This window comes from Manis javanica, chromosome 10, assembly GCF_040802235.1.
Source record: "Manis javanica isolate MJ-LG chromosome 10, MJ_LKY, whole genome shotgun sequence".
Lineage (NCBI taxonomy): Eukaryota > Metazoa > Chordata > Mammalia > Pholidota > Manidae > Manis > Manis javanica.
The window spans coordinates 102,591,026-102,616,561 of NC_133165.1; the positions used below are offsets into that span (position 1 = coordinate 102,591,026).

The following is a 25,536-nucleotide window of genomic DNA, read 5'->3' on the forward strand; positions in this document are numbered from 1 at the left end:
TCATAATCGCCAAAAGCAGAAAGTAACCAAAATGCCCTTCAGTTGGTGAATAAACTGTAGTACATTCATACACTAGCATATTATTTGGCAATAAAAATAAATATGAAGCAAGAGATCCTCACAACTGGGTATGGCAGCCCTGACAGCTTACAGAAGGGCAGTGTCTGTTGAGGTAGACAGGTGGACGAGTTGGAGAAACATTTAGCCAATAAAAAACGTCAAGATTTAGTGATGAAATGTATTTGGCAAGGAGGTAAAAGGAGAGGGAAGTGTCAAGGATTATTTGAAGGTGGTAAACTGAGAGATGGTCCTTGAAAGAGAACCAACCTGACTTTGGAGGGATGTTCATGAGTTCTGTCTCAGACCTGCTGGGTTTGAGAATCTTTGGTGACATCATCCAAGTAGGGAGTTAAGTAGACAGATGGATGTATAGATCTGGGGCTCAGAGGAGGGCAAGTGTGGCTGGAGAAATAAATGTGTAAATCACATATACATGGACAAACACTGAAGCCATGACATCAATAATATGCTGATGGTAGAATTACGCGTGAGAGGCAAAGAACTTTATAAAGAATTCTAACACTGAGAAGCCAGGTAGAAGAGGAACTAATGAAATAGAGAAAAGGAGCAGCCAGAGAGAGAGAGAGAAGATGAACCAGAGGAGTATATGTCCGCAAAACCAAGAGATCAAAATATTTGCAAGAAGAGGGCATGGTCGAAAATATCCATTGATGCTAAGAAGTCAAGTCACAAGGAGTAAAATGTTCTTTGGAGGGCCTGCTCATAATCTTGCCTATTTTTATTGAAATGTTCATCATCTTCCTACTGATTTAAAGAGCAATTTACATGTTAAAAATAAGAATCCCTTTACCTGCTCTGTATGTTACAAACACTTTTCCCAGTTATCACTTGCCTGGTAATTGTGTTTCTGATTTTCTCAGAATTGTTTTGCTGTTTTTTCTATATTATGTCTATAAATCAGTTGGGGAAGAATTGATAGCTTTGCAATGTTGAGTTGCCCCATCAAAGAGTATGGCATGACCCCCTACATACTGAAATCTTATTTTATTTTATTTTATTTTCTGTAACTTGAAATGTTTTTATAAAAAATCCTGCATAGTTGTTAATTCTTAGATATTTCATATTTTCTGTTGCCATTGTAAATTGTGTCTTTTGTTCTTTTTATTTCTCTGTGGCTTTTTCAAAAATTTTAATAGACCATTTTGTTCCATTTATCCAAAATACTTTGAGGTTTCTGAGGGTCTCAAGGGCAAAACTTCATACATTAGTCATGAAAAGCTGGCACTGTCCCATTTACTGCAACCTTCTGACAACATCCTGTAATGTAATGCGCTTGTCCTTCGCCCTAACACCAGCCCCTCAAAAACAAGGTGATTCTTCCCATCCCTAACCCACCCCACCCACCAGTTGGAGGGCAGCCAGCCATCTGTCAAGATAGAGCCAGGCTGGGACCTATCCTCCTGCCACATCTGCTCTTAGTCTGTCTCTTCTGGTCTTTGACATTGCCCAAAAATGTGACTTCGGCCAAAAGCGTATTTTCTTCACTTTGATGTGACCCAGGACTCCAGCCAAAAACGAGAGTATCATGTCCCAGATAATCTATGAAAACTAAACCGACTATAAACATTGTTCTCTAGACTCAAAGGCCTCTCGATTGGCCATCAGTCGGAGATACAACTCCCCCAGATGAATCCCGCAAGACAGGCAAACCCTGGCGCCAGGTAGGGGGACAGGAAGCCCGCGGGGAAGAAGCAAGTTCAGCACAGCACAGCACGCCCTCCACAGAGCAAGTTAGGCTTCATCGCAGCCACCAGGGGGCGACACACCACACAGTCTGGCGGGAGGCACCAAGGACGTGGGGTGTGCTATTCACTGTACCTGAGTGTGCGCACCTCTTCCTTGTTTTATGGCACTTATCTGCTTTAATATTGTCCGCTATAAGTAATTAGGCCCCAGAAGCATCATCCGGCTTCGGGTAATACCTTCCAGTAGTGGATGAGGTGCAGCCTTGTCCAGAAGCTTGGGCTTCGGACCTTTGATATACCGTCTGTGACACTGGTAGCACAACGTATTAATGTAAGTCATTTTAGTATTCCGTGCCTTGAAGGAGCCTATTCTCCTATTTACCATATTCTATTAGCCAATCCATAACTTCTTAACTAACATGACTTTGGGAGACCACCAGATAAATATGAGCCTGTTACTCTTCAGCAGTCAAAGCCAATGCCAGCCTTCCGTCCAGGAGGCACCCTCCCCGAGGCTGACTCCTTGAATCTGCCAGGCACAGCGAGCCCCTTCCTCTTCTGAGCTTGCTCACCGCCATGTTGGTGCTTCAGTGCAGCATTTACCGCCATGAATAGTTATGCTCCGGCTCCCTGTCTTCCCGCTAGATAACACCTAAAGGCTTGGTGCTCTTTCTCATTCACTCCCTCATCCCCTGCGCCTAGAACAGCAAGCCAGTGGGTAGAGATAGATGTTTGCTGAAGGAATGCATAAGAGTACAAGAAGAATGGGGCAGGTGGGAGCAGGGAGAGAGCCAGAGGAGGGGGAAAAGGAAGGAAGGTAGGAGTGCCTAGCAGGAGAATATGGCCAATCCATTACCCTTGCCCGACTACAAGCCTTTCCCTGGAATGGCCCTTAACTTTGAGAGGACCCCACATGGAGTCAAAGGGAAAGATGATGAGATCAAACAGAGCAACCCTGAGGACCCATCAGCCATAGAAATTGATACCAAATGATGTTCCCATCGGAATGAATGAACAGACAATTGAATGAATAAATGAATGAATGTGTTTTTATCAAGGGAACCACAGGTATCTAAACACACTGCTTAGCAAAAGGAAAAGGTAAATCTGCCCAAATACAATATAAAATGGCAAGACTTACTTGGGCCTTGAGAGAAAGCTGCACAACTCCTCCCAGCAGCCACTCATTTTCATATGCCATGGCAGCTCCTGATACACTCGCCAGAAATCAGCTTGCTGTTGGACATATCTAACCAAGATTTGGTGAAAATGTGTTTTCTTCTGATTCACTGGGTTCTGAAAGGTATTTGGACTGCTTCCTCTGACAAGAGTGACTAGGCCTATTTAAAAATCAATTACAGTTGAACACATCTGACGGTGTACTGAAAACACTACAGCAAATTGATAACAGCTCTGCAGCCACAATAAGAGACAATAAAAATAAAATCAAGGTAGCTTGAAAACAAACTGAATATATAAATTATATCTTCTTATAAGTCAGTCTGAATTTCCCAAAGAATTAGTTACAATTATGATCACTGACCTAGATTTTTAGAAGCTTGGAAGCATGTTCATTTTTCATTGAGTCTTTCTCCTCTGCCAAGGAAATATTTGTAACCTACTTTTCTATTTAAATATATGTCATGGTTACTATTTAAATAAGCTCTTTCAAGTATTTAAGGGCATGCATTGTGGAGAAGTTAATCCACTGCCTTGATCTCATATAGGCCAAGTATTAGCTGAGCAAACAGACGGCAAACTAGATGTTGGAGTCTAGATTACTGTATTTTCATTTCCAAAGAGAAATGGTTCCAACAGATCATACTACCCAGGATCAGCTTCTCAAAAAAAAAAGAGGTAGGTGGTGGTTTTAATAAATCTTGGAGGTCTCTATCCTTCAAAACTGAAAAAGAAGTATTTTTAATTTTCTGCTTGACACATTTTCTTGCAAGATGAACGGGACGCACGCTGGATGGCACACCAAGTCCAGCACCCATAAAACTATAACAAAAGGGGAGCCCATTGTTCAAATAATCATTCTGCATCTCCACTTAAACGATTTACAGGTTATCTGTGCATTTGGAGAGACTCCATGCTAGCTGGTCTACAATGGGCAGATTTATCCCAGTGGCATATACAGGGCATAAGAGACCCGTGGAAGAAAAAAGAAAATTCCCTTCCTCCACTATGTGTAGCGAAGGCATTTTTGTCAGTTGTAAATTGGGGAAGGGTGGTGGGAAATAAAAGAAAGAGAACTGGGACAAACATTCTGAGTCTACAGTTTGGAGTGTTGAACACAGAGTTTACAGTGTTCAAAACATTTTCATATAAAACACTGAGTTTAATTTTATCTTTTTCACAAAATAACCTTGTGAGGAGGATATCAAAATCCCTGTGATGGTTGATTTTATGTGTCAACTTGGTTGGACTAAATGATGCACAGATTATGGTTGTGTCTGTGAGAGTGATTCTGGAAGAGATGAGCATTTGAATCGGTAGACTGAGTCGATTACCCTCACCAGGACAGGTGGGCATCATCTAATCTGCTGAAGGTCCAAATGGGAAAAAAAAAAAAAAGGCAGAGGAAGAATGAATTTGCTCTGTTTGAGCTGGAACATCTGTCTTCTTGCACTTCTGTTTTTCACACTTTGAGACTTGGTGCAGGACTTATAGCATTGGTTCCCTGGTTCTCAGACCTCTGGACTTGGACTGGAACCACACTACCAGCTTTCTGGGGCGTCCAGCTTGTACACAGCAAGATCCTGGGACTTGACAGTCTCCATAACCACATGAACCAATCCCTCATAATCAATCTTTTTTAAACAGACATACCTACATCTTTTGTATATTTAATTATATATTTTACATATATGCTTTATACATACATATTTAATATATATTATAAACATAGCTATATCTCTTAATAGAATATATCTGTATCTATGTAAATAAAGATATATCTATAGATACAGATATATAGACATAGATATATTCTATTGGTCCTGTTTCTACGGACAACCCTGACTAGTGCATCCCCATATGACAACTAAAGCTACTTAAAATCAGAGAGACCAGGTGACTGGCCTCTGGTCAGCACATGCTGGAGAAGCAAGCCTCAAACTTTCTGACTCAATTGCGGTGCTCTTCCAATTACACGTGGGATGTGAAGAATGGCTTGCCTGTGGCACCATCTGCACATACACAGCTCAGCACAGTTCTCATGGACAGACTCCCTGGCTAACATTTATGTAGTGCTGTTACCTCTCATGATGGGCAAGTTTATATTGTGTGGATAAACAACCCCAAATCTCAATGGCTTAAAACAGCTAAGATTTATCACGCCCATCACAGGTTAGCTGGACCTCCAAAGCCAGGTCTCCTCACTCCAGGACTGACAGAGCAGCCACCATCTTGAACATTGCCAGTTGCCACGCACAACTCACTGGACAGAACTAGTCTCAGGGCGTCACCCAGCAAGGGGATCAAGAAGTGCTTTTCCCGTGACAGGGGCAAGGGCTGGAAATATTGGCAACTGGCTGTAGAGGGTACCACAGTGCTTATTGTTATGCCAGACGCCATATTAAGCATCTTACATCAAGCATACTTAACACTTTAAAACCCTCCAGGTAAATAGTGCTATTATCTCCATTTTGCAGGTGAGAAGCTAAGTCATAGAAAGTTAAGCACCTTGCACAAAGAGATGCCCATTCTGTCAGATTCCAAAGCCCTTGTTCTTAACAAGAAATCATTTAGAATAGAAGCCAGGGTGGTTGCCCGTAAGAGAGAAGGTGAACTCTGTTTGCCAAACAGCATGCAGGCCTGGGAGTGAAGTGAGGACAGGGCAGGACGAGTCCACTCCTCTCTCATGACCATGCTGTCAGGTGCAGGTGGCTCATATCCCTCTCCTGTGCTCAGCCCTCTGGACCTTGATTCCACTGGAGGTACTGGCTCTTAAAACAACAAATATGGAGGCATCTAGAAATGGCAGGCCCAAATAACCAGCTGTCTGGAACAGCTAGCTATGCATGCATTCAGCAAACATCTACTGAATAGAGTGGACCCAACTGGAATGGGTCTCTGGGAATACCGGCTTGCTTGAGGGTGTCTGAAGAAATGGAATAATCTTTAGGCTAACAGATTTCAAGATCACAAGTTGATCTGCACAGGTCATCTTAGGAAAGGTAGTGGGCAGGAAGCCACAGGGGAGATAGGTGAGGAAAACAATGGGGGAGTTCATAATGGCTAACATTTCTTGGGAATTTACTATGTGCCAGATCTAGTCTAAGTGCTTGTAATTACATGAATTAACTCATTGAATGCTCCCTAGTAAGAACCCTTTGAGGTTGGTATACTTACCATTTTACCAATGAGGGATCTGGGTACAGAATGATAGAATGACATGGCCAAGGTCCTCATCTTGGAAGAAGAACACCAAGGCTCAGCGTCGGTCAGGCATCAGGACCCCACTTTTTTTTTGTATCATTAATCTACAATTACATGAGGAACATCATGTTTACTAGACACCCCCCATCACCAAGTCCCCCCTACACACACACCATCACAGTCACTGTCCATCAGCATAGCAAGATGCTATAGAATCACTACTTGTCTTCTCTGTGTTATACTGCCTTCCCTGTGCCCCCCCACCCCACATTATGTGTGCTAATCGTAATGCCCCTTATTCTCCTTATCCCTCCCTTCCCACCCATCCTCCCAGTCCCTCTCTATTTGGTAATTGTTAGTCCATTCTTGGGTTCTGTGAGTCTGCTGCTGTTTTGTTTCCTTAGTTTTTGATTTGTTCTTATACTCCACAGATGAGTGAAATCATTTGGTACTTGTCTTTCTCCACCTGGCTTATTTCACTGAGTATAATGTCCTCCAGTTCCATCCATGTTGTGGCAAATGGTAGGATTTGTTTTCTTCTTATGGCTGAATAATATTCCATTGTGTATATGAACCATATCTTCTTTATCCATTCACCTACTGATGGACATTTAGGTTGCATCCATTTCTTGGCTATTGTAAACAGTGCTGCAATAAACATAGGGGGGGGGTGTCTTTTTCAAACTGGGCTGCTGCATTCTTAGGGTAAATCAGGACCCCACTTTTAACCATTATGCTATGCTGACTCCTTCCATTCAACATAGGCTGAAAAATGGGCTTTATAGACTGGATGTGGGGAAGCTCTTATAGGGTGAGTGTTATAAGAAGAAGGGCTCCCTAAGGGACTGAGAAGGGTGGGGCTTGGGGAAGGAAGGCCTGCATAGTTCAGGTCTCCCAAGAGACAGATGCCTTCTCCCACTCAAACACTAGCACCGCCCTGTACCTGGAGGTCTGCCTGCCTCGGGACAAAGGGAGAAGGACCCCAGCAAGAGGTCTGGTTTTCTCACAGTGAACCCAACAGGGGCAGTTATGCGGGACCCACATTAGTAAGCAGAAACCAGAAGAAACTGTGTGATGACTCCAGCCAGTAGATGGATGAGAACAAGTGACACTGCTGGGGACTCCCAGAGACACCTGGAGCAGCAGGTGAGGACTTTTAGAGTGCTGGTGGGAAATAGGGTTGATATGGCCTAGCCTAGTCCTAAGATGTTCTAGTCATACAAGCTATAAATGCAATTATGTATATAAAGTGACTGGCACAGTGAAAGCACTAAAGAAAAGTGGTGGCTCTGATGGCCAGGAGTGACCAGATATGAAAATGACCTAGAAGCACTAGGAGGGCATTTCTCAGCTCTTCCATTCTCTTAGCCATTAAGTTATCATCTACATTGGCCCAACCATGTTGGCTATGGTTACAACCTGGCAGGCTTGTGGGTTACTACACTTAGCATTTCTGCTGAACAATCTTTGTAAGATTTCCAGATGTTAAATTTGCATTTATGGACATGAGGATTTTTCTGATACCTGCTATCCTGCTGCACATCCACAGATACCACTTGAGCCAGCTATTCATTACTCACCTGGCCCTTTTTCCACCATAGCTGGCTTTCCCACTATGGTCCACCCACTCTGACAGAGTCCCCTTAGACCACTGAGAGAATGACAAGGTCTTCCATATTAAATTGACTTCTGATGCCAGGATGAGGAACAAGCCCAAATACCTATGATCTATAAGCAAAAACAGCTGTTCAGCCCCAGCTGCACAAGCTTCCTCTGAGGTTTACCCCGGTTTGACCAAGCTCTTTCTGTACCTGTGGCTGAGCCCCTGGGCCCAAGTAGGGGTAGTGCTGAGGGGAGGAAAATCACCAGGAAAACGGAGCAGTTCTGGTGGGGAGGAGGCCCTGCACTTCCCTGCACAATCCTGGAGCTGCAGACATGGGCACAGCCAGGGGCCACTTCGAGGGACATTTCTTGGGACACAGAGACCTTGTTTCCATCTCCTGCAGGTCGGGAGGGCACACGAAGTTTGAAGGCAATTTAATTTGCAGAAGTGCAAACTCTAGAGCAAAAAAAAAATGTGGCAGGACAATATATTGTAGTACCAAGCAATGTGTCTTTAATTCCAACTATTTTCTGCTTCTCTCTCCCCAGACCCACATTCCCATCCCTGCCCTGTTCTAAATTCATTGTCCTTAAGAGAAAGTTGTTACAGTAGAAATGCAAATTTCAAAAGAGACTTTTGAAGCTCCTAGCAAAGACAATGGCTTTGAAACCAAACTTCGGCTCTCAAAAACCTGATTGTTGAATATCAAAAGACCAATTACTGACCAATTCCTGGAATAAAATTTTTAACCATAAACAACAGACTCAGACAATCAAAGGATGAGCTAAAGAGGTGTTTTCCCACCCAAGAAGAAAAAAGATTTTGCCAACCCAAGAGAGGTACAGGAGACATTGAGAGAAGAAAGTAACAGAATTGCTCAAGTAGGTTTCTGAGAACAGGCCTGTGCCCTCCGCTGAACCCAAACTAGCTTGGAGCAGGGACCCCAAGACATGCACCTGGGGACCCTGAGCTCTGCTCCTGTGGGATTTCCCAGCGCCACCAGGACGTGCCAGAGGAGAAATTGCCGTGGGGGCTGTGTGGGTGGCCTGCAGAGCCTGGCCTCCAAGCGGAGCAGTGAGCAGCAGACATCCTCTGTCGGGGATGTGAAGAACCTATAAGGCTGTAGGCACCCGGAGAGCACAGAGGTTAGCTGGAGAGAGGGGCCTCCTCGCATTAGGATCAGGGGATTGGCAGCAGATGGCAGCAGAGCTCCAGGGACCCACAAACAGATGGGAACACAGGCCGAGGATGCCAAAGGGACACCAGTGTCTGGGCCCTCTGGGGACCATGACTGCCTCGGCGGAATACAGCAGAGCCAGGTGACAAGTGAGGACAGCCAGCACCGAGGCCCTCAGATCTAAGCGCAGCCCAGGGTAGACATGGGAAGGACACAAGTCCTCATCTGACTGAAAAAACCCTGGACTGACTGAAAACAAACTAAATTGATGGAATTACCCTGAATTAACTGGATTCTGTTTCTGTCATCAGTGGGACTGTAGGCTCAAAAGTGAGGCTTAGTTGACTTATAGTAATAATAAAGGTCATTTTTTAGACCCTGAAAAATGTGAGAAGCCGTGCCTAATACAGTTCTTACACAGTTCCCCAGATAGGGTTGCCAGACAGCAAATAAAAATACAGGACATCTAGTTAAATCTGAATTTCAGATTTTAAAAATTAATTTTTGGTATAAATGTGTCCCAGGCAATGTTTGGTATATACTTACATTGAAAATTATTATAGGATTATACTAATACGATTATAGTAAAATTATTATGCTAAAATTATCTGTAATTCAAATAATTTTTACCCCATATGATATCTGAGACATACTTACACTACAGGATTATTTGTTGTTTATCTGAAATTCAAATTAACTGGGCGTCTTATATTTTCTCCGACAACCCTACCCTGGACCCTCCTCTTGTGGGTGAGAGTCCACCACACATCTGTCTCCCTGTGGACTCATATCAGGGTGTAAATACTGGCCAAGGCCTACCTTCTCCTGAAGCCACAGTGTCGAATCTGCCTTTTTAAAAGTCCAAATATAGTCTTCAATCCAGCATTTCCGAATCAGTTCCCAGAGCTCCTGAATAGAGACCACCTCCTCGTAGTCCTGCAGACACTGAAACTCATATCGGTAGATTCTACATTCTTTCAATTCATTTGCTAAGATTGTGAGTTTTAAAGGATTCAGGTTTGGTTTTTTTTCTCAACGTCTTTTCCTTAAAGTTTGTCAGAATTTGTCGGAAGGGGTCTTTGCTGGGAACGGAGAAATAATGTCTAAAGATCCTCAGTTTCCCTTCTTCATCCCCTGTGCTAATGAGCTCCACTGTCCTCACATCTGGGCAGGCACACAGTGACTTGTAGGACAGGCTGGAGGAGACAGACGGTGCTCATGATGCATTTGCAATAAGGAGATAGTGAGCATGGCAGCCAAGAAAAATCATTTGCCTGTTGGAGAGAGTCAAAGACATTTGAAATTTTTAAACTTAGAGTGGGTGGAACATAGGAAATGAGTCCAGGGTAAGCACTGGGGTTACAATTACTGATTGTGACTTGGATAGTAAGCAATATGATGATAAGAAAATACCAATTCACACTCCATAAAACCATATTTGACTGACTCACCTGTTGTGAATTTGATTGTACAAATGTGAACTCTAAAGAGCGGCTCCTACAAGCAAGTAATTTAACAAAATCACAAACTTCTGAGGAATGACCTGCAGTGACAACAAAAGGAAACCTATGGCTGTGAAAATTGAACCATTCAACTGAAAAAGAAGGCACTGTTTTCTGCAGAAGGATTGTCACTTTGTGCAGCAATCCTACCATAAGTTAAATGATTATATTTTGGAATACAATAAACACCTAATAAGATCTTCCCAGATTCTTTTAACAGCCTTTGCCACCCCTCTTTGCCCAACAATAGCAACTACTATTACTGTTAATACTGACTGCTTACTCTGAGCCAGGCACTGTGTTCAGTGTGTCTTTAGGTGCTGCCTGTATTAGTTATGGCTTCTTACTTTCTGATCATGTTGGGGTTTTTTAAATCAGTTGTCAAATGCAAATGATCCTTTACTGAAATATTTTCCTGTATAGTTCTTAGCTAGCTGGGCATTCCATGGCACCACTGATGATATCACCTATGATGTCATGAGGGTGACATCTCTCTCTTACAGGTCCAGGAGACACTGTTCCTCCCAAGCCCATCTATCCCTGGATGTGGCAGGAAGCTTGCCGGGAACATGCTTTTCATGGGCAAACCAGCCAATCCAGGGTTTTCTTTTTATAAAATAGGTATTTTAAAAAGAGATTGCCTTCTGTCCTGAGATCCCATAAATGCCAATCAATTCTTCAATTCCATCTAGTACAAATATACATAGCTTTAACTTGGTGGAAGCAATGAACACTTCTACAAGAAGTGAAAAGACTAAGATGTGAGTCTTCATCACGAATATCAGTTTTGAGCTACCTACAGCATAGAAATTTGTTCAAATTAGTTGAAAAGGCTTGCGTGATTGCTAGGATATGTCAATGAAATGGGGAGACTGAGAGGATTGGGAACCATGAGTGCTATTCACAGCTGTTCAGTTCACACACACACATATAGACACACACATGCACACACACACACACATATGATTAGCAGCCTCAAAAAATTCAACCCAAAAGGGATAGTTATATTTACCACCAGATTTCTCCTATACATTTTCAGGGCTTTATATAAAAATCATTTCATGTGATCCAAAGAATTACGCTTATTTTTCAAAATGCAAGAACAGATCAAGTTATGAAGAGTTGGATGGGAAGACAGAGAAGTCAGGCTATATGATCTGTAAAGTTTCTGCAGCCTCATACCATCAGGTGCCTGTGTAGAGGCTGTAGCCACCACTCTGTACATGACAGAAAGCACACGTTAAGTGTTTTTAAAATCACATTTTGGATGATTAGAATTATTTTTCCTCAAAAGGTTGTTGAAGATGAAGTCAGCATTACTAATATATTGGAAAATGATCCTATAAATATTTCTCTGTATTCTGGCAGGACCAAACTGTCTCTACTAAATGACAATGGCCTGTTGTCTAATTTAAATGGTAACATCTCAAGTGTTTAAACACCCCACCCAGATGGGTAAAGAAAAAAGTTAATTGATACAATTCCATGATACTTGATCACAAAATGACTTAATGACTGACTTCACTTTTTCACTTTTTGGCAGTTTGGTCTCATCATTCAACACAGATTTATTGAGAACCTTCCACGTGTCAGACTGTATGTGAGGTACTGAGTATGACAATGGCCAATAAAATAGACATGGTTCCCCCACACTCACAGGACTATAGAGGAGACAATAAAATGGATAATGACAGGACCATGTGTAGGTCACCCGAGGGACTGGGAAACCAAGCACATAGTATCTGCAGGAAGACACCCACGTAGACTAGAACACAATGGGCCTGGGGCGACCCTTACCTCCCAGTCCAAGTTGCAGGTAAGGGCCAGAGGCCCCCATCAGACCCTCTTATAGGGAGAGTGACCTTTAAATAGGGCCTTAAGGGATGAGAAAGGTTTCAATGTCCTGAGGAAAGGGAAGAGCCATCCAGGAGAAGGGAACTGAGTGGACAGATGTGGAGGGACAGAAGTGACCTGCTGCTCCAAGGAGATCAAACTCAGGGAGCAAAGGGCAAGAGATGCTGGGGAAGTCAGCCAGGTCCAGGGCCCTGCCAAGGACTCCTGTGCTAGTATTTGTGCCCACTCTACATCACTGACTTGAGCACTATTCTCCTGATAACGTGTGCTGGAAGAGGACTCTGACGGAGTTAAATGTCCCTCTGCTGGCTCAACGAGGCAAGGCAGTACAGTAGTGAGGACTAGGGGCTTCCAGCTCCACAAAGATCTGAGTTTGAATTCTCTGCTCTATCCATGTGTGGCTATGTGACTCCTCATCTCTACCTTTAGACTGATACTTAACAGAATAATTCAGGAATAGCCTCTGAATGCACAGCCACTTGACACCTTCTCTCACTGAAGGAACACCCCTTCTGAAGAGCTGCAGAGGCCAAGGGGAAGGGCTGGGGTGGAGAAAGGGAAGATAATGCTGGATGTTGACAGCATTACGTAAGATCCTCGTAAAGCCCTTAGCCCAGTGCCTGGCACTCAGAAAGCCAGTTCAATAATTAGAACTCATTGTCATTCAAGGCTGCCACCAGGGAATGGGGTAACAGGATGAGGAAAATAAGAAAGTCAATGGCTCTACTCTGACCTCCTGTGAAGTGTGTCACAGAAAGGGCATCAGCTGACCAACGTAGGCGTGGGGCATGGGAGTCAGGAGGACTGGCTGTTAAGCAGCTGTCATCTGTAAGCAGGGTGGGGACAGAGGAACAGAACTGTGAGCTTTCCACAGGGGTGCTTTGGCACCCCCCACGAGGGAGGCCCCAGCTCACAGCGCACACAGGAGCTGCAGCTGCAGACCGCTGAGGCGGGCCACAGAGACGTGCTCGCTGCAGAGGCTGAATATGCTCCAAGTACTTGACCTCTCAGGCGAGGCTGGGTTCCCAGCAGCAGCCCCTCCTCCTCTGCCCACAGCCACCTCACTCAGCTCCCCAGCTTAGGCAGCTGTGCTCAGTGACCACGTGACCGTGGGGCCACCCTGCTGCGCCTGCCCTCAGCTTCCTCCTTGGGCTGCAGTGGTGGCAGCTACAGGGCACCCCTTGCACTGCAGCCCTCACCCCCACCTTACTCTAGCTAACAAATGGGAGTTTCTTATTCCCTCAGCAGTAGCCATTCTCTGCCTCTTTCTCTAGCTCAGTGAGGAATAGTAACAGTAATTCTAATGGCAACTGTGCACCAGGTACTCTTCTCTGTTCTTTACATACATTATCTCTCAATCCTCACACAGCTTTATGTACGTACGATTAATCCCATCCCCATTTTACAGATGAGCAATTGAGGCACAGATTGCTCAAGCAAGAGGCCCAAGAACACACAGCTAGTAAACAGCAGAGCCAGAATTGAAAATGCAGGTGGGCCAAGTCCAGATCCACAGCCCTTCCCGTTGGCCTCCGCTGTTCCCAGGAGGGGTGTTCTTTCAGCGATAGAAGATGTCCAAGTGGCTGAGCATTCATAGGCTGTTCCTGGATTTATTTTACTTTGTCAGCCTAAAGAACTGTTTGTTTGAAAGCTAGCAGTTGTTCTTATTAGGAGCTTTCAGCACCTAAAAACACACTCATTGAATACCGATTCACTCAGGGAATAAAATCATAACTGGGCATGTGCAACTGAGTTATATCATCTGCCTGGCCATACCGAACACCTTTGGGATGAGTAGGATTAGTTGCCTTCTTTTAGAAGCAGTCATCCTGCTGCTGCTGATTTTTGTTTTACCCACTTTACATGTGCTGAGAAATGCAACCATAGAGAACTCATGCCCTCACGTTCACCCTATTCACTCACACACACCCACCACACCCACAGAAAGAAGCTCAAATATCTATCTCCGCATACAGAGATCATATCCATTCATCAAAACTCACCCTGGGCCCCACATACTTAGTACCCAGAGGCACACAAAGGGTATAAGCCCTGGGCAAGAAGGGATAAATTCAGAAAAGCAGGCAGAGCCAGACATATACAAATGTATATACACAGCAGGCACCTGGTAATTAATAATAATAATAGCTAATATTTATCAGGGCTTACTCTATGCCAAGCACTATGCTAAAATGTCTTTGTTTTTCATGCTTTTTCTTAGTTAATCCTCTCAACTGCCTGTAAGACACATTTTATTATTGTTGTTGTTATTATTATTATTATTGACCCACAGAGTTAACATAACTTGCCCAAGGCTACATAGCAGATAGCAGTGGGGCTCTCCAACTGTTCCTAGAACAGAGGGAGATCCCACATGATTGTTCTCACCTCCCATAGATGCCTTGCATCTTAAATATCTCATGTCCAAAGCAGAACTCTTGATTCCCCTCAAAGCTTGCTGCCCCTGCCCCAAAAAGGTTTCCCATCTCAGTGACTAGCCCTCACGAGCTGTCTAGTTTCCTAAAGCCAAAAACAAGGACATATCCTCAATTCCTCTTTTCTTTCAACACCCACATTCCTCAGCAAATTCTCAGTCCACCCAAAGCCCTTCATCTCTACTGCTGCCATCCTCCTCCGAGACCCCATCACCTCTTGCTTGGACCATTGCAATGGCCTATAACAAGTGTCCCTGCCCCAGTGCTTGCTCCCCTACATTACTGTCCACATATCAGACTGACTTTGACCTTTCAAAAATAACATCATCGCACTCCTCTGCTTAAAATCCTTCACTGGCCCCCCCACTGCCCTCAACAGAAGCCACCCTAACATTCTGTCCTACAAAGCCCAGATATGAAGTGGCCCAGCGTTCACTTCCCGCTTCATCTGGTACAACTACCCTGCAGCTCACCACAGTCTGGCCACACCAGCCTTCTTTCCCTTCCTAACTCACTCAACTTTGTTTCCGGCTTAGGACCTGTATTACCTTAGCTGTCCCCTCTGCTTGGAATGTCCTTTCTTCTGATCCCCACATGGCTGTCTCCTCCTTGTCCATGAGCTCTTCCTGGAGATATTAGCAGAAATGGCTACTGGTCATGCAAAAGTTCAGGCTCCCTCTCCCAGAGTGTGGGTTAGCTTTCTATCCCCACCTGATTCCCAGTAGGGCACTGTGGGCCCCGAGTGGCCACGTTCTTGTCAAATGAACGGGAGTGGAAGTGATCTATATCACTACCAGGCTGAGACTTTATAGGAACACATGTATCCTTTCTTCTTTCTCTAGGCCAAAAGGAAAGGACTCTAGGGCCCTAGGGGATGACCAAGATGGGAAAAGCCTGTGTCTTCAAATCACCACATGGATGAAAACCACTTGTTACCTCTCTAGAAACCCCATACTGACTGTCCCATGCATAAAAAATAAATTTCATCTGAGAAGCCACTGGGATGGGATTTATTTGTTAAAGCAGCTAGAGCTAATCTAACACAGGGACATAATCCCTGACCCCTCAACTTCAATAGCCACCCTGTCACCTTATCATATCACTCTGCATGGCATTGATCATTATTTGAGATGTTACTTGTTTCTTTGTTTTCTGCCTTCCTCAACTGGATTATCATGTCTATGGGAGCCATGGCCTATGTGTCAATCTCACTCCTAAATCCCCAGAACCCAGAACAGTGCCTGGTGCAGATCAAGCAACCAATAAATATTCCTGAATGAATGAATGAATGAATGAATGAATGAGTAAATGAAAATGCTCAATAAATATTGAATTGAAGAAGAGGTATGGATTTTAATGCACAGGACACAGGATAAAGCACTGAAGAAGTGCGTACTTTGGGTAAGATAACTTCTTACATACAAACACAAATAATGATATGGCCCATATTAGGCATTTAATAAGTTTTGGCTGAATATGTGATTAATAATGAGCTGATGATGTATGTGGAAGCTCTTTGTAAAACACACTGTACAGATGGATCATTCATATTCCCTAATCTGATTTATTCTCCTTAAAGTCATTCCATCAGGGTCAGTAATTACTTGGCACCTTCGATCTATGGGAGAAAAAGGAGGGCAAGCTCTCTGCCCTCCAAAGCTTCTATCTTCTTAAGGAGACTGGAAGAAAGTGAGTGAAATAAGCAAGAAACCTTTGCAAATGCAGAGTAATATCGATAAGGAAATTCTAACCTGGGGTGGCTCTTAGGGGGACACTCTTGCAGGAAGGGATGGGCACAGAATGGGAGAAATGAGGGAAGACATTCCAAAACTGAGGGATCACATTCACTAATGCCAGGCTGTTCAACTGAAGCCCAGTGAAAAGGCCGGGGGTCTCCTGACATTTTACCGGAGAACAGAGTCTAAACTGGAACCTGCCGCAGCATTGTTAAAATCGAATTTCATATCCTTTAAGGCAAATCCTTCCAAGATTTCAAATTCCAAATTTTCATTTGCTTTGGAAGTGACAAACACTTGCTTGCACTTCTCAGTAAACTCCTCATGATAGAAACGATCAAAGTCATGCTTGGAGTCTTTATAGATAAAAAGTAAGTATTAATATCTTAAGACGTGTACCTTCACATTGTCTTTTGCACATGGTTATCATAAATGCCCAGAAAAGTATTTTCCCTTCCGTGTCACCTTCTATGTCAGCACCTTATTTCACAGCCCATTATATATTTTAATGAAAGCAAACAAGAAGCAAGCAATTTAATGTTCCTAATGCTTTTTGTACATAAAACCCTACTGAGGATCCCAAGCTACTTCACAGCCTCAGAATAACAAGGGCAAAAAAAAAAATGTATTTGCTACATATACCCCCTTGCCTTTTTAGATTGTTAGCAAGTATGAAATTACCTCATTCAATCTTGTGGCATATTGTGTGTGTGTCCATCCATGGCAGGGGTTGGGGCGTGAGGTGTAGTTTTAGGATAAGATGCCCTAATACAATGGGAACACTGCAACTCTGCCACTGGGCAAGTCCCTTGAACTCTCTGGGAAAATAAGGGGCTGCACCAGACAATCGGTTCTCTAAGATTCCTTCCAGTTTCAATTTACTGTGACTCTAAACACATTGCCCAAGGTCAGGGTGTTCTGGATTGTCAAAATGCCCTCCTGTCTCTGAAGACACCTGTATCGCCCAGGGTTTTGTTCTGTCTTGTTTTGTTAATGTAGGGAGGCTCTTAATCAGGAAAATGAACACCAGGGCTGTACCTCTATAGTTAACTAGGCTGCCCTGTGGTTCAGGTTAGGGCCAGCATAACCTTTTTTGGGTCACTGAAACTTTTGAGAATCTGATCAAAGGCACCGTCCTTCTTCCTACCCCCCAAAACACACTTAAGTATGTAAACATTCAAGGGTTCATTTAAAAAACATCTGTTCACTTAAGTAAACATTTAAGGGTATCATAGATGGCTCCCAAAATCTGTTCAGGTGAAGAATCTCTGCCATACTCTGCCATCACCCTTCCCTTTTTAACCTGCACATGCCCATGAGACACTATTTTCAAAAATAAATGCAATATTTCATTTAGAGGCAATATTGTGTCCGGCAGTTTTTCTCAAACTTTAATATGCTTGCCACCCTCCTGATCATCTTATTAAAATGCAGATTCTGACTCAGTAGACCTGGAATGCATTTCTAACAAGCCCCTAGGTAATACTGAGGCTACTGGTCCACGGATTACTCTGAGTAGTAAGGGTGAAGGAAAATGGGTGCAGACTTTGGAGTCAAAAAGATCTGGGTTCAGATTGTAGAATGATCCTTCACTAGTCATATGACATTAGATAAGTCATTTAATTGCTATACAGCAGACTCATTTGCTCATCTGTAAAACAGGAATCATCGGACGTACCTTGCAGGGCTAAGCCTTGAAGATTAAATGTGATAACATGCAAAAGCACTGGACTGTAAATAAAAGTTCTTTTCCCTTTAGATCAAGGTTCCTCATCCTTGATATTGACATTTGGGTTGGAAAATTCCTTGTCATGGGGGGCAGTCCTGTGCACTATGGGGTGTTAGCTATACCCTTGACATCTACCCATTAGGTGCCACAAGCATTCCCTGAACTGTGACACCACAGATGTCTTCAGACATGACCAAATGTCCTTGGGAGCAAAACTGGCCCTGGTGGAAAACCTCTGCTGTACATCTACACATTAATTGCCAGATATTTTAGGTCTTCTCCAAGCTCCTTAACTTCCTAAATAATCCTCCAGGATCCATTATTTGCTCCCATTTTCAGTTTCAACCATTTTCAAATAGAGAAACTTTAAATGCTTAAGGAATATTTTCAATATTTAAAAACTCTTTTTAAAGGAAAACATACAAGACACCCAAACACATTAGGCTTGTGTTGATAAAAGACGTAGCTCTTCCCATATTTACTGATTTATATTTTCAGTCATTAAAGTGGCTGGGTAAAGTTTTTGTATCGCAATTGACCAGTCCTTGAAAACCAGCTCACCCAACCCGTGGAGATCTCTGTAAAATCTGACAGGGAGCCCTCTGCTAATAATCTTGGCCTTAAGCTTTCCAATCCTCAGTTTTTCCTTCTCCTTCAGCAGAGAACCTACAGTTAGCCTCTCCGCCTCTTCCCCATCTAAAGTCTTCAGCAGCGTAGTTCCAGACCTAAAATAAAAATACTGAAATTGAGATTCATGCAGAAATGGTGCTTGGATGATCTCAAATTGTTAGACTGCAGTTGGAATTCTCAAGGACCCAAGGCTAACCATTTTTTTTGCAGCAACATAAAGATTTTGTTCTACTGTGGATACATTTGAGAAGTCAGTTGCTTTGGAGAACATGAACAGTGAGGAGTCAGGAAGAAAGTCTCCCCATGTCTGACCCAGCATGCAAATGAAACAGACAGACAGCAACTGTTCACATAGTTGAGACAGAGCTTTAAGATGCTGGGAGTGGAGACAAGAAAGCTGTCCAAACAGGTTAGAGGGCAAAGGCGCCCGGGCCTTCAGTGCTGACCGCCTCAGGTCCACAGCTTTGAAATACGTGCTGGAACTGAGAGTTCCTTAAGCTGAGGGAAGATGCAGTTTGCCAAAAAGTCTCTCCTTGAAAATGTTTCAGAGTCGAGATGTAAGGCTGAATGGGTTTCTGGTATGTGAAAACAAATTGGGCATCCCTGTCTTCATTTTCATTTGCCTTCTGGCCATTTCACTTTGCTCTGGGATCTCACTGCCCACACTTAAAATCTAATTTTCATCCTGACCCAGCCACTGACCCTACTGCTCCTACGGCTTCCTCCTCATTATGCTTGCTACAAATAGATTGAAATCTTTCCCCAAAGTGGTTCCTTTCTTGACATTTGAAGGTGAGAGATGCCAACCAACGAACAGATCAGAGTAGAAAAACAATCTCACTGAAGACTGAAAAAGAAAAAAAATACATTCATTTTAGGGTTACAGAATACTCATGTCTCCCATGGTGTCCCCAAAGCTTTTGCTGCAGAGCTGAGAACTGTGAAGTGACTGGACACTGGACATAAGGCCTTCCCTTTTCCCCAGCCTCCCAGTCTACCTTTCCAGTGTTCCTGCAGCCAGCTGCCACTTATGTTCCCTGCGAACTTGGAAATTATGCAAGGGGACTTACTGAGAGTGTGAGAAGGAAGACAAGTCCAGAAAGAAGCCTAATATATCTAGGAGCAGAATAGGCCAGGACCCATGACTTTGATCAGAAGCAAGAATGAAAATAGGCATAAAGGACAGGACAAGAGGTACAAATCAAAGTATCTTGAGGTCCAAGACCAGGAATGGCATCTGACAGGCAAGGAAGTCTGGAGCTAAGAACCTGATGGAGTGCTGTGATTTTTTTTTTTACCTTAAGTTGTGCAGGCTCATATGAACATTCCGTTCACCTACGATACACTGGGGGTTCAGTTTCACTGAGTTAACGGACATACACCTGCCCTCTAATAGTGATGCAGCTATGTGTGCACCCTGCTCAGAAGCAAGAAATGAAATGAAAACTACCTAGTTGTATGAGCTTTTTCTTGATGCAACACATTTCCATACCAAATGTTGCTTTTTTGGTTACATTTTTTGCTTTCACCTACGAAGAAACATTGTGTTACCCTGTACAGGGCAATTTTTCATTAAGATCACTTGACAAGAATACAATAATTTTTTTTAAGTATTAACCCTTTTGCATCTAATTGCCACAATAACTCAATGATAGACAGTATTACCCCTCTGCTTTCCAGATGAAGAAACAGAAATTCAGACAGGATTAGTAACATGTTCAAAGCCACTTGACTGGAAAGTGGAGAGCCGGGATCTAAACACAGGTTAGCCTGACTCAAGAACACATACATTATACTGCTGCCATATTATAGAAATAAGACTCTTAGTTATGAAGATGCTATAAGTTAGTGGGTAGGAAACACCTATCCAATAAGTGATACTGTAATAAGTGGGTAGCACTTGAAAAAAAAATTAATTTAAGCCATAATCTCACACTATTATACCCCCCAAAAAATTCTAAAAGATGACCACATAGGCATTATGGGTGCTTTATTAATAGACTGCTCTCTTGTCATGTAGGAGGTAGAATTAGATTATCAGCCCTTTCAAATATCTGCCTCTCTTATTCCCATGTGATGAGAGGTCATTTCTATCTTGGTCTCTACCATGTTCCTAACACCTAGTACAATGACTGGCTGAGAGCAGGTGACAGGAAAATATTTGTTGAATGAAGGACTTAAGTGTAATTTTTTTAATGAAAAGTTTCCATAACTAAATACTTATCAAACCTGGAAAGGACTTCCAAAACTTAAAAGCTGCAGAAGAAATCACAAAAGAATAGATTGACTGATAATTACATTTTTTAAAGATTTCAAAGGCATACAATGGACTATAAAAAAAAGTTACCACAAATTTACCTTTATTCTAAGAAAAATACTGATTTCCTAACAGATGTGAAGGTAAAATAAACAAATAGAAAAAATATATATAAAAGTACATATAAAAGCATATGCAACCTTTCTAGAATTCAAAGAAATTTAAAAATAAAAAAATGATACAGATTTTTTTAAGTATAGAGATCTAAACATTGCTGAACCTTATATTTCACAGCTATAAAATGGTATATTGGTAATTTTGGAAAGCTATTAAAGATTTATTTGGAAAGTAAATGGCACTATATTTCAAATATATTAAAATATATGTAATTTTTGACTCAATAATTCTACTTTTTGGGAATCACTCCAAGGAACTAATTGAAATAGTGAAAAACTACAGCCATTAAGATGTTCATGGCATTCTTTATGATAGGAAAAAATAGTAAAAGCAAGCAAGCAAACTTTTACCAAGCAAGTGGTCTTCATTACAGGAATAACTAAGAGGAAACAATACAATGATTGATGGTGGGTTGTGCATCTATTAAAAAGAGTTATAGACTTCTTCTTCCAGCAATGCCAACATAACAGGGACTAGACTTACCTACCCTCTTAGACAACTGGACAACATATATGAAATAGCTGTTTTTCAGACATTAAACATCATGTAATGGAGTGTGATCCCTGAGGGAAGTAAACTATAGTACTGTCAAAAAACTAGACTTCAGAACAAGGAGTGTTACTAGGAATAGGGAGTGATATTAAATAATAACAAAGTAGTCAGTCCACCAAGAAGATATAACAATCCTAAGAGTGTATGCAGCTAACAACAGAGCTTTAAAATATACAAAGCAAAAACTGGCAGAAAAGAAAAGAGAAACAAACTGGTAATATAGGTAAACTATGAGATTTCAACATTCCTATCTCAGTAATCGATAGTTCAAGTAGACAGAACATCAGCAAGGGTAAAGACCTGGATGTCACTATCAAGCAATTTGGCATTTTCTGAACATTCCACCCATCAACAGAATACATTCCTCTCAAGTGCACACAGAACAAGCACCAAGAAAGACCATTTTCTAGGCCAGTGGTCAGCAAACTATAGCCTGAAGGCTAAAGCTCACCTGTTCCTGTTTTTATAAAGAATGTTTTATTGGAACACAGCCTATTCCCACTCATATTATGAATTTCATACTATGACAGCAGAACTGAGTGGTTGTGACAGAGATCACATGGTGCACAAAGCCTAAAAAACTTTCTATCTGGCCCTTTAAACAATAAATTTGTTGACTTCCATTCTAGGCCATAACTCAATAAATACCCAAAACTCAATAGATCTGAAAGAAGTGAAATCATAGAAAGTATGTTTTCTAACCAGAATGGACTTAAACTAGAAACTGATAACATATACATTAAAAAAAACACAAATTTTGGAAATGAAACATTACGTTTCTGAATAGCTCATGGGTCAAAGAGGAAGTCAAGAGAAAGATTTGAATGGTGACAGAAAGGAGATCATTGCATGCCTGGTGGATGGTAGGGGGGAAATAATTGGGAAGGGTCACAGGGAATTCTCCAGGGCAACGGGAATGTTCTCTGTCTTACTATACTGTGATTAAGGGTAGGTATTCATCAGAATTTGTCAACTGAACACTTTAAATGGGTTCATGTTATTTTATGTATATTATACTTGAAATAAAGTTGATTCTTAAAAAAACCTGAGAACCACATAACAAGAGGAAAATGTTTATAAGGGTTAAGTAAAAGGAAAAAAAGTAAGTATAGGCCATAAATTAAAAAGTGTTAATAAAACACAGCTAACTATGAAAAACAACGTAGTTTAGAAGTGAAAGGTCTAAGTTCAGAAGACCAAACCCTGAGTTCAAATCCTTACGGTAAGTTTCCTAAATCCACCGTGCTTCAGTTTCCTCACCTGCAAAATAGGGATAACAGTATCAATACCATAAAATGGCAGAGAAGATTAAACAAGTTATTAGGTGCAAAATGCTAAGAACAGTGCCTTTAACAAATATTCAGCAAATATGAACTATTATTAGAACAAGTACATGTGAGGAAAACACAGGAAAGAAAAACAATATAGTAGCTATGGTGGAATGGTGTGAGATGATGGCAAATCTGTTTCGCTAACCAAAATGACTGTAAACTATAGCTATATGACTTTACAATCAAAATCTTAAATCAAAAAACAATCATCTCTGTACCTTGCTCTACAACTGCAATTTTTACAGAAGTAGGGGATTAAATGGAGGAGGAAACATTAGGAGGAGACCTAAATGGAGGGAGTTATTAATGAGAGGAAGGAAGATATAGAAAAATAGGGCATGGCTTATTTTTCTTTACAATAATTTAAGTCCAGAAAATTTAATTACAAACTTTTCACTTTTACCGTAAGTGGAAAACCTTTATCCTATGTCACAAATAGATAGTAGCCATAAAAATAAATGCATTAAACCTCTTTTCCTCCGCTTATGGCCCAGCTCTTGGATCAGCCGATGCAATGGATTTTGGAACCTGAAAAGCCCTGCTGGCTCCAGGTGCTCAACAACTACCCGGCAGACGAGAGCTACATCGGGGAGTATGTGCCAGCACAGGCAGATGCGGCAGTATTTGAAGCACTGGCCGGCCCACCACCTGCCCGACTTGTGTCATGCCTGACGATGGTATAATCACATCAAGTCTTATGAAAAAGAAAAGGCCAGACTGTCAGGACTGAAGAAAGCCTTGGGCAAGTATGGCCCTGCTAACGTGGAAGGCACCACAGAAAGTGGAGCTACAGACAGTAAAGATGAGGATGACGGTGATCTCTTTGGAGCTGAGGAGGAGGAGGGAAGTGAAGAAGCGAAGAAGCTAAAAGAAGAATGCTTTACACACTATGAGTCAAGGAAAGCCAAAAAACCCAACTTGTGGCCAAGTCTTCTATCTTCTCAGACGTGAAACCTTGGGATGAAGAGACAGGCATGGCAAAATTAGCGGAGTGCGTCAGAAGCAGTCAAGCAGACAGCTTTGTCTGGGGCTCTGCTAAACTAGTTCCAGTGGGGTATGGAATTAAAAAACTGCCAATACAAGGTGTAGTTGAAGACGATCAAGTTGGAATAGATATGCTGGAGAAGTAGGTCACTACTTCTGAGGACTGGGTGCAGTCCATGGACATGGCAGCTTTCAACAAGACCTAAAATCCATAGTGGATCATTGCCCTTAAATAAAAGCTTAGAAGATAAAAATAAATAAGTAAATAAATGCATTAAAAAGCAAACGGTGTGGAAAGCAAACTTCTAGTTATATACAATTCTCTTTCTATTGAAAAAGGCAGATTAATACAGATCATGTATTTATTAGAGAGGCATTTAAGATAAATTTGTACCAAACTGACTTTCCCTTGGCATTATCAGAAAGACTGAAACAGAATTGATAGGTCAACATCTACACCAGGGAATCAACATTACTTAATATCTGTCCCTAGATCATCTCATAGCAGCAAGTGGCATATCCCTGGCCCCCACACTGTCAGGCACATTCTGAGGTTGCACGGCTTTGGCCAGAGGAAATCCTTCCTTCAGGTCTAACTGGACACTGATTCCGGCAGCTGTGAGTCTGGACCTAATGACCACACTCAGGTGGCAGGATTAAATGAGACTTTGCATAATAGGAACCTAATAAAAATTTGTTTTCTTTTAACATTGCTGAGATGGACTTCTCATTAAGAAATACCCTTCCACGTTGCTTCAACAACTTATCGCTATTAATTTATACTTTAGAATCTGCAAGGCACATACTAAGCCCTCAATAAATATTTGCTATTCCTATTGTTGTCAATGTTAATATCACCCCTACCACAAATGTTTGACTGCATATTTTGTGATAAAGCAGCCTCAGTAGGACTGCTCTATTTATCACTGAGCTTTATAACTAAAAGTTATAAGAATACCTATTAACTGGCCAGAAGTTCCTGTAACCTTTTTCAGAAATTGCTCTCAATACCTTAAGGCTTAGAAATTTCTATATTCAAATGCCACCCCTCCCCACTCTCCACCCACAGTAACCACAGCGCCTAACTTAAGTAATTTTACCCCTGACAGCCCCAGGCTGTACTTTTCCTTTTTTTTTTTTTAAAGCTTCTTATGTTTAAAATGTAAACTGGTACAACTTTCCCAGAGGGCAATTTATCAGTATCAAAACCCTTTTAAAACAAGTCATATATTTTTACCAAACATTCCAATTTTAAGAATTATTCTCATTGTCTATAAGGACTTAGTTCTAAGGATTTTCACTACAGCAGTATTTATAATGGTTTAAGTGTTGGTAACAAACTAAAGATCTAACAGTAATAAATTAGACAACTACAGTGTAGTCATTACATGAAATTGTCTGCACCATTAAAAGATATCTT

The 25,536-nt window shown here is 42.0% G+C and overlaps 1 protein-coding gene and 1 pseudogene across 1 annotated transcript in view; one reads left to right on the forward strand and one right to left on the reverse strand.

Annotated features, from left to right (window-relative positions):
- Positions 1-20,606, reverse strand: part of LOC108395223 (putative tetratricopeptide repeat protein 41) — a 52,284-nt gene extending 31,678 nt beyond the window's left edge. The window contains 17 exon segments of the mRNA XM_073214323.1: positions 1,900-1,985; positions 1,987-2,076; positions 2,908-3,015; positions 7,730-7,800; positions 8,015-8,149; positions 9,749-9,958; positions 9,960-10,139; positions 10,141-10,203; positions 11,073-11,227; positions 11,614-11,648; positions 16,629-16,812; positions 18,666-18,970; positions 18,972-19,018; positions 19,021-19,301; positions 19,304-19,348; positions 19,351-19,438; positions 20,481-20,606. Coding sequence (XP_073070424.1) covers positions 1,900-1,985; positions 1,987-2,076; positions 2,908-3,015; positions 7,730-7,800; positions 8,015-8,149; positions 9,749-9,958; positions 9,960-10,139; positions 10,141-10,203; positions 11,073-11,227; positions 11,614-11,648; positions 16,629-16,812; positions 18,666-18,970; positions 18,972-19,018; positions 19,021-19,301; positions 19,304-19,348; positions 19,351-19,438; positions 20,481-20,606 — 2,209 coding nt within the window.
- A 2,524-nt stretch (positions 20,607-23,130) lies between these two features.
- On the forward strand, positions 23,131-25,190 carry LOC108395222 (elongation factor 1-beta pseudogene; annotated as a pseudogene).
- Positions 25,191-25,536: the final 346 nt, after the last annotated feature.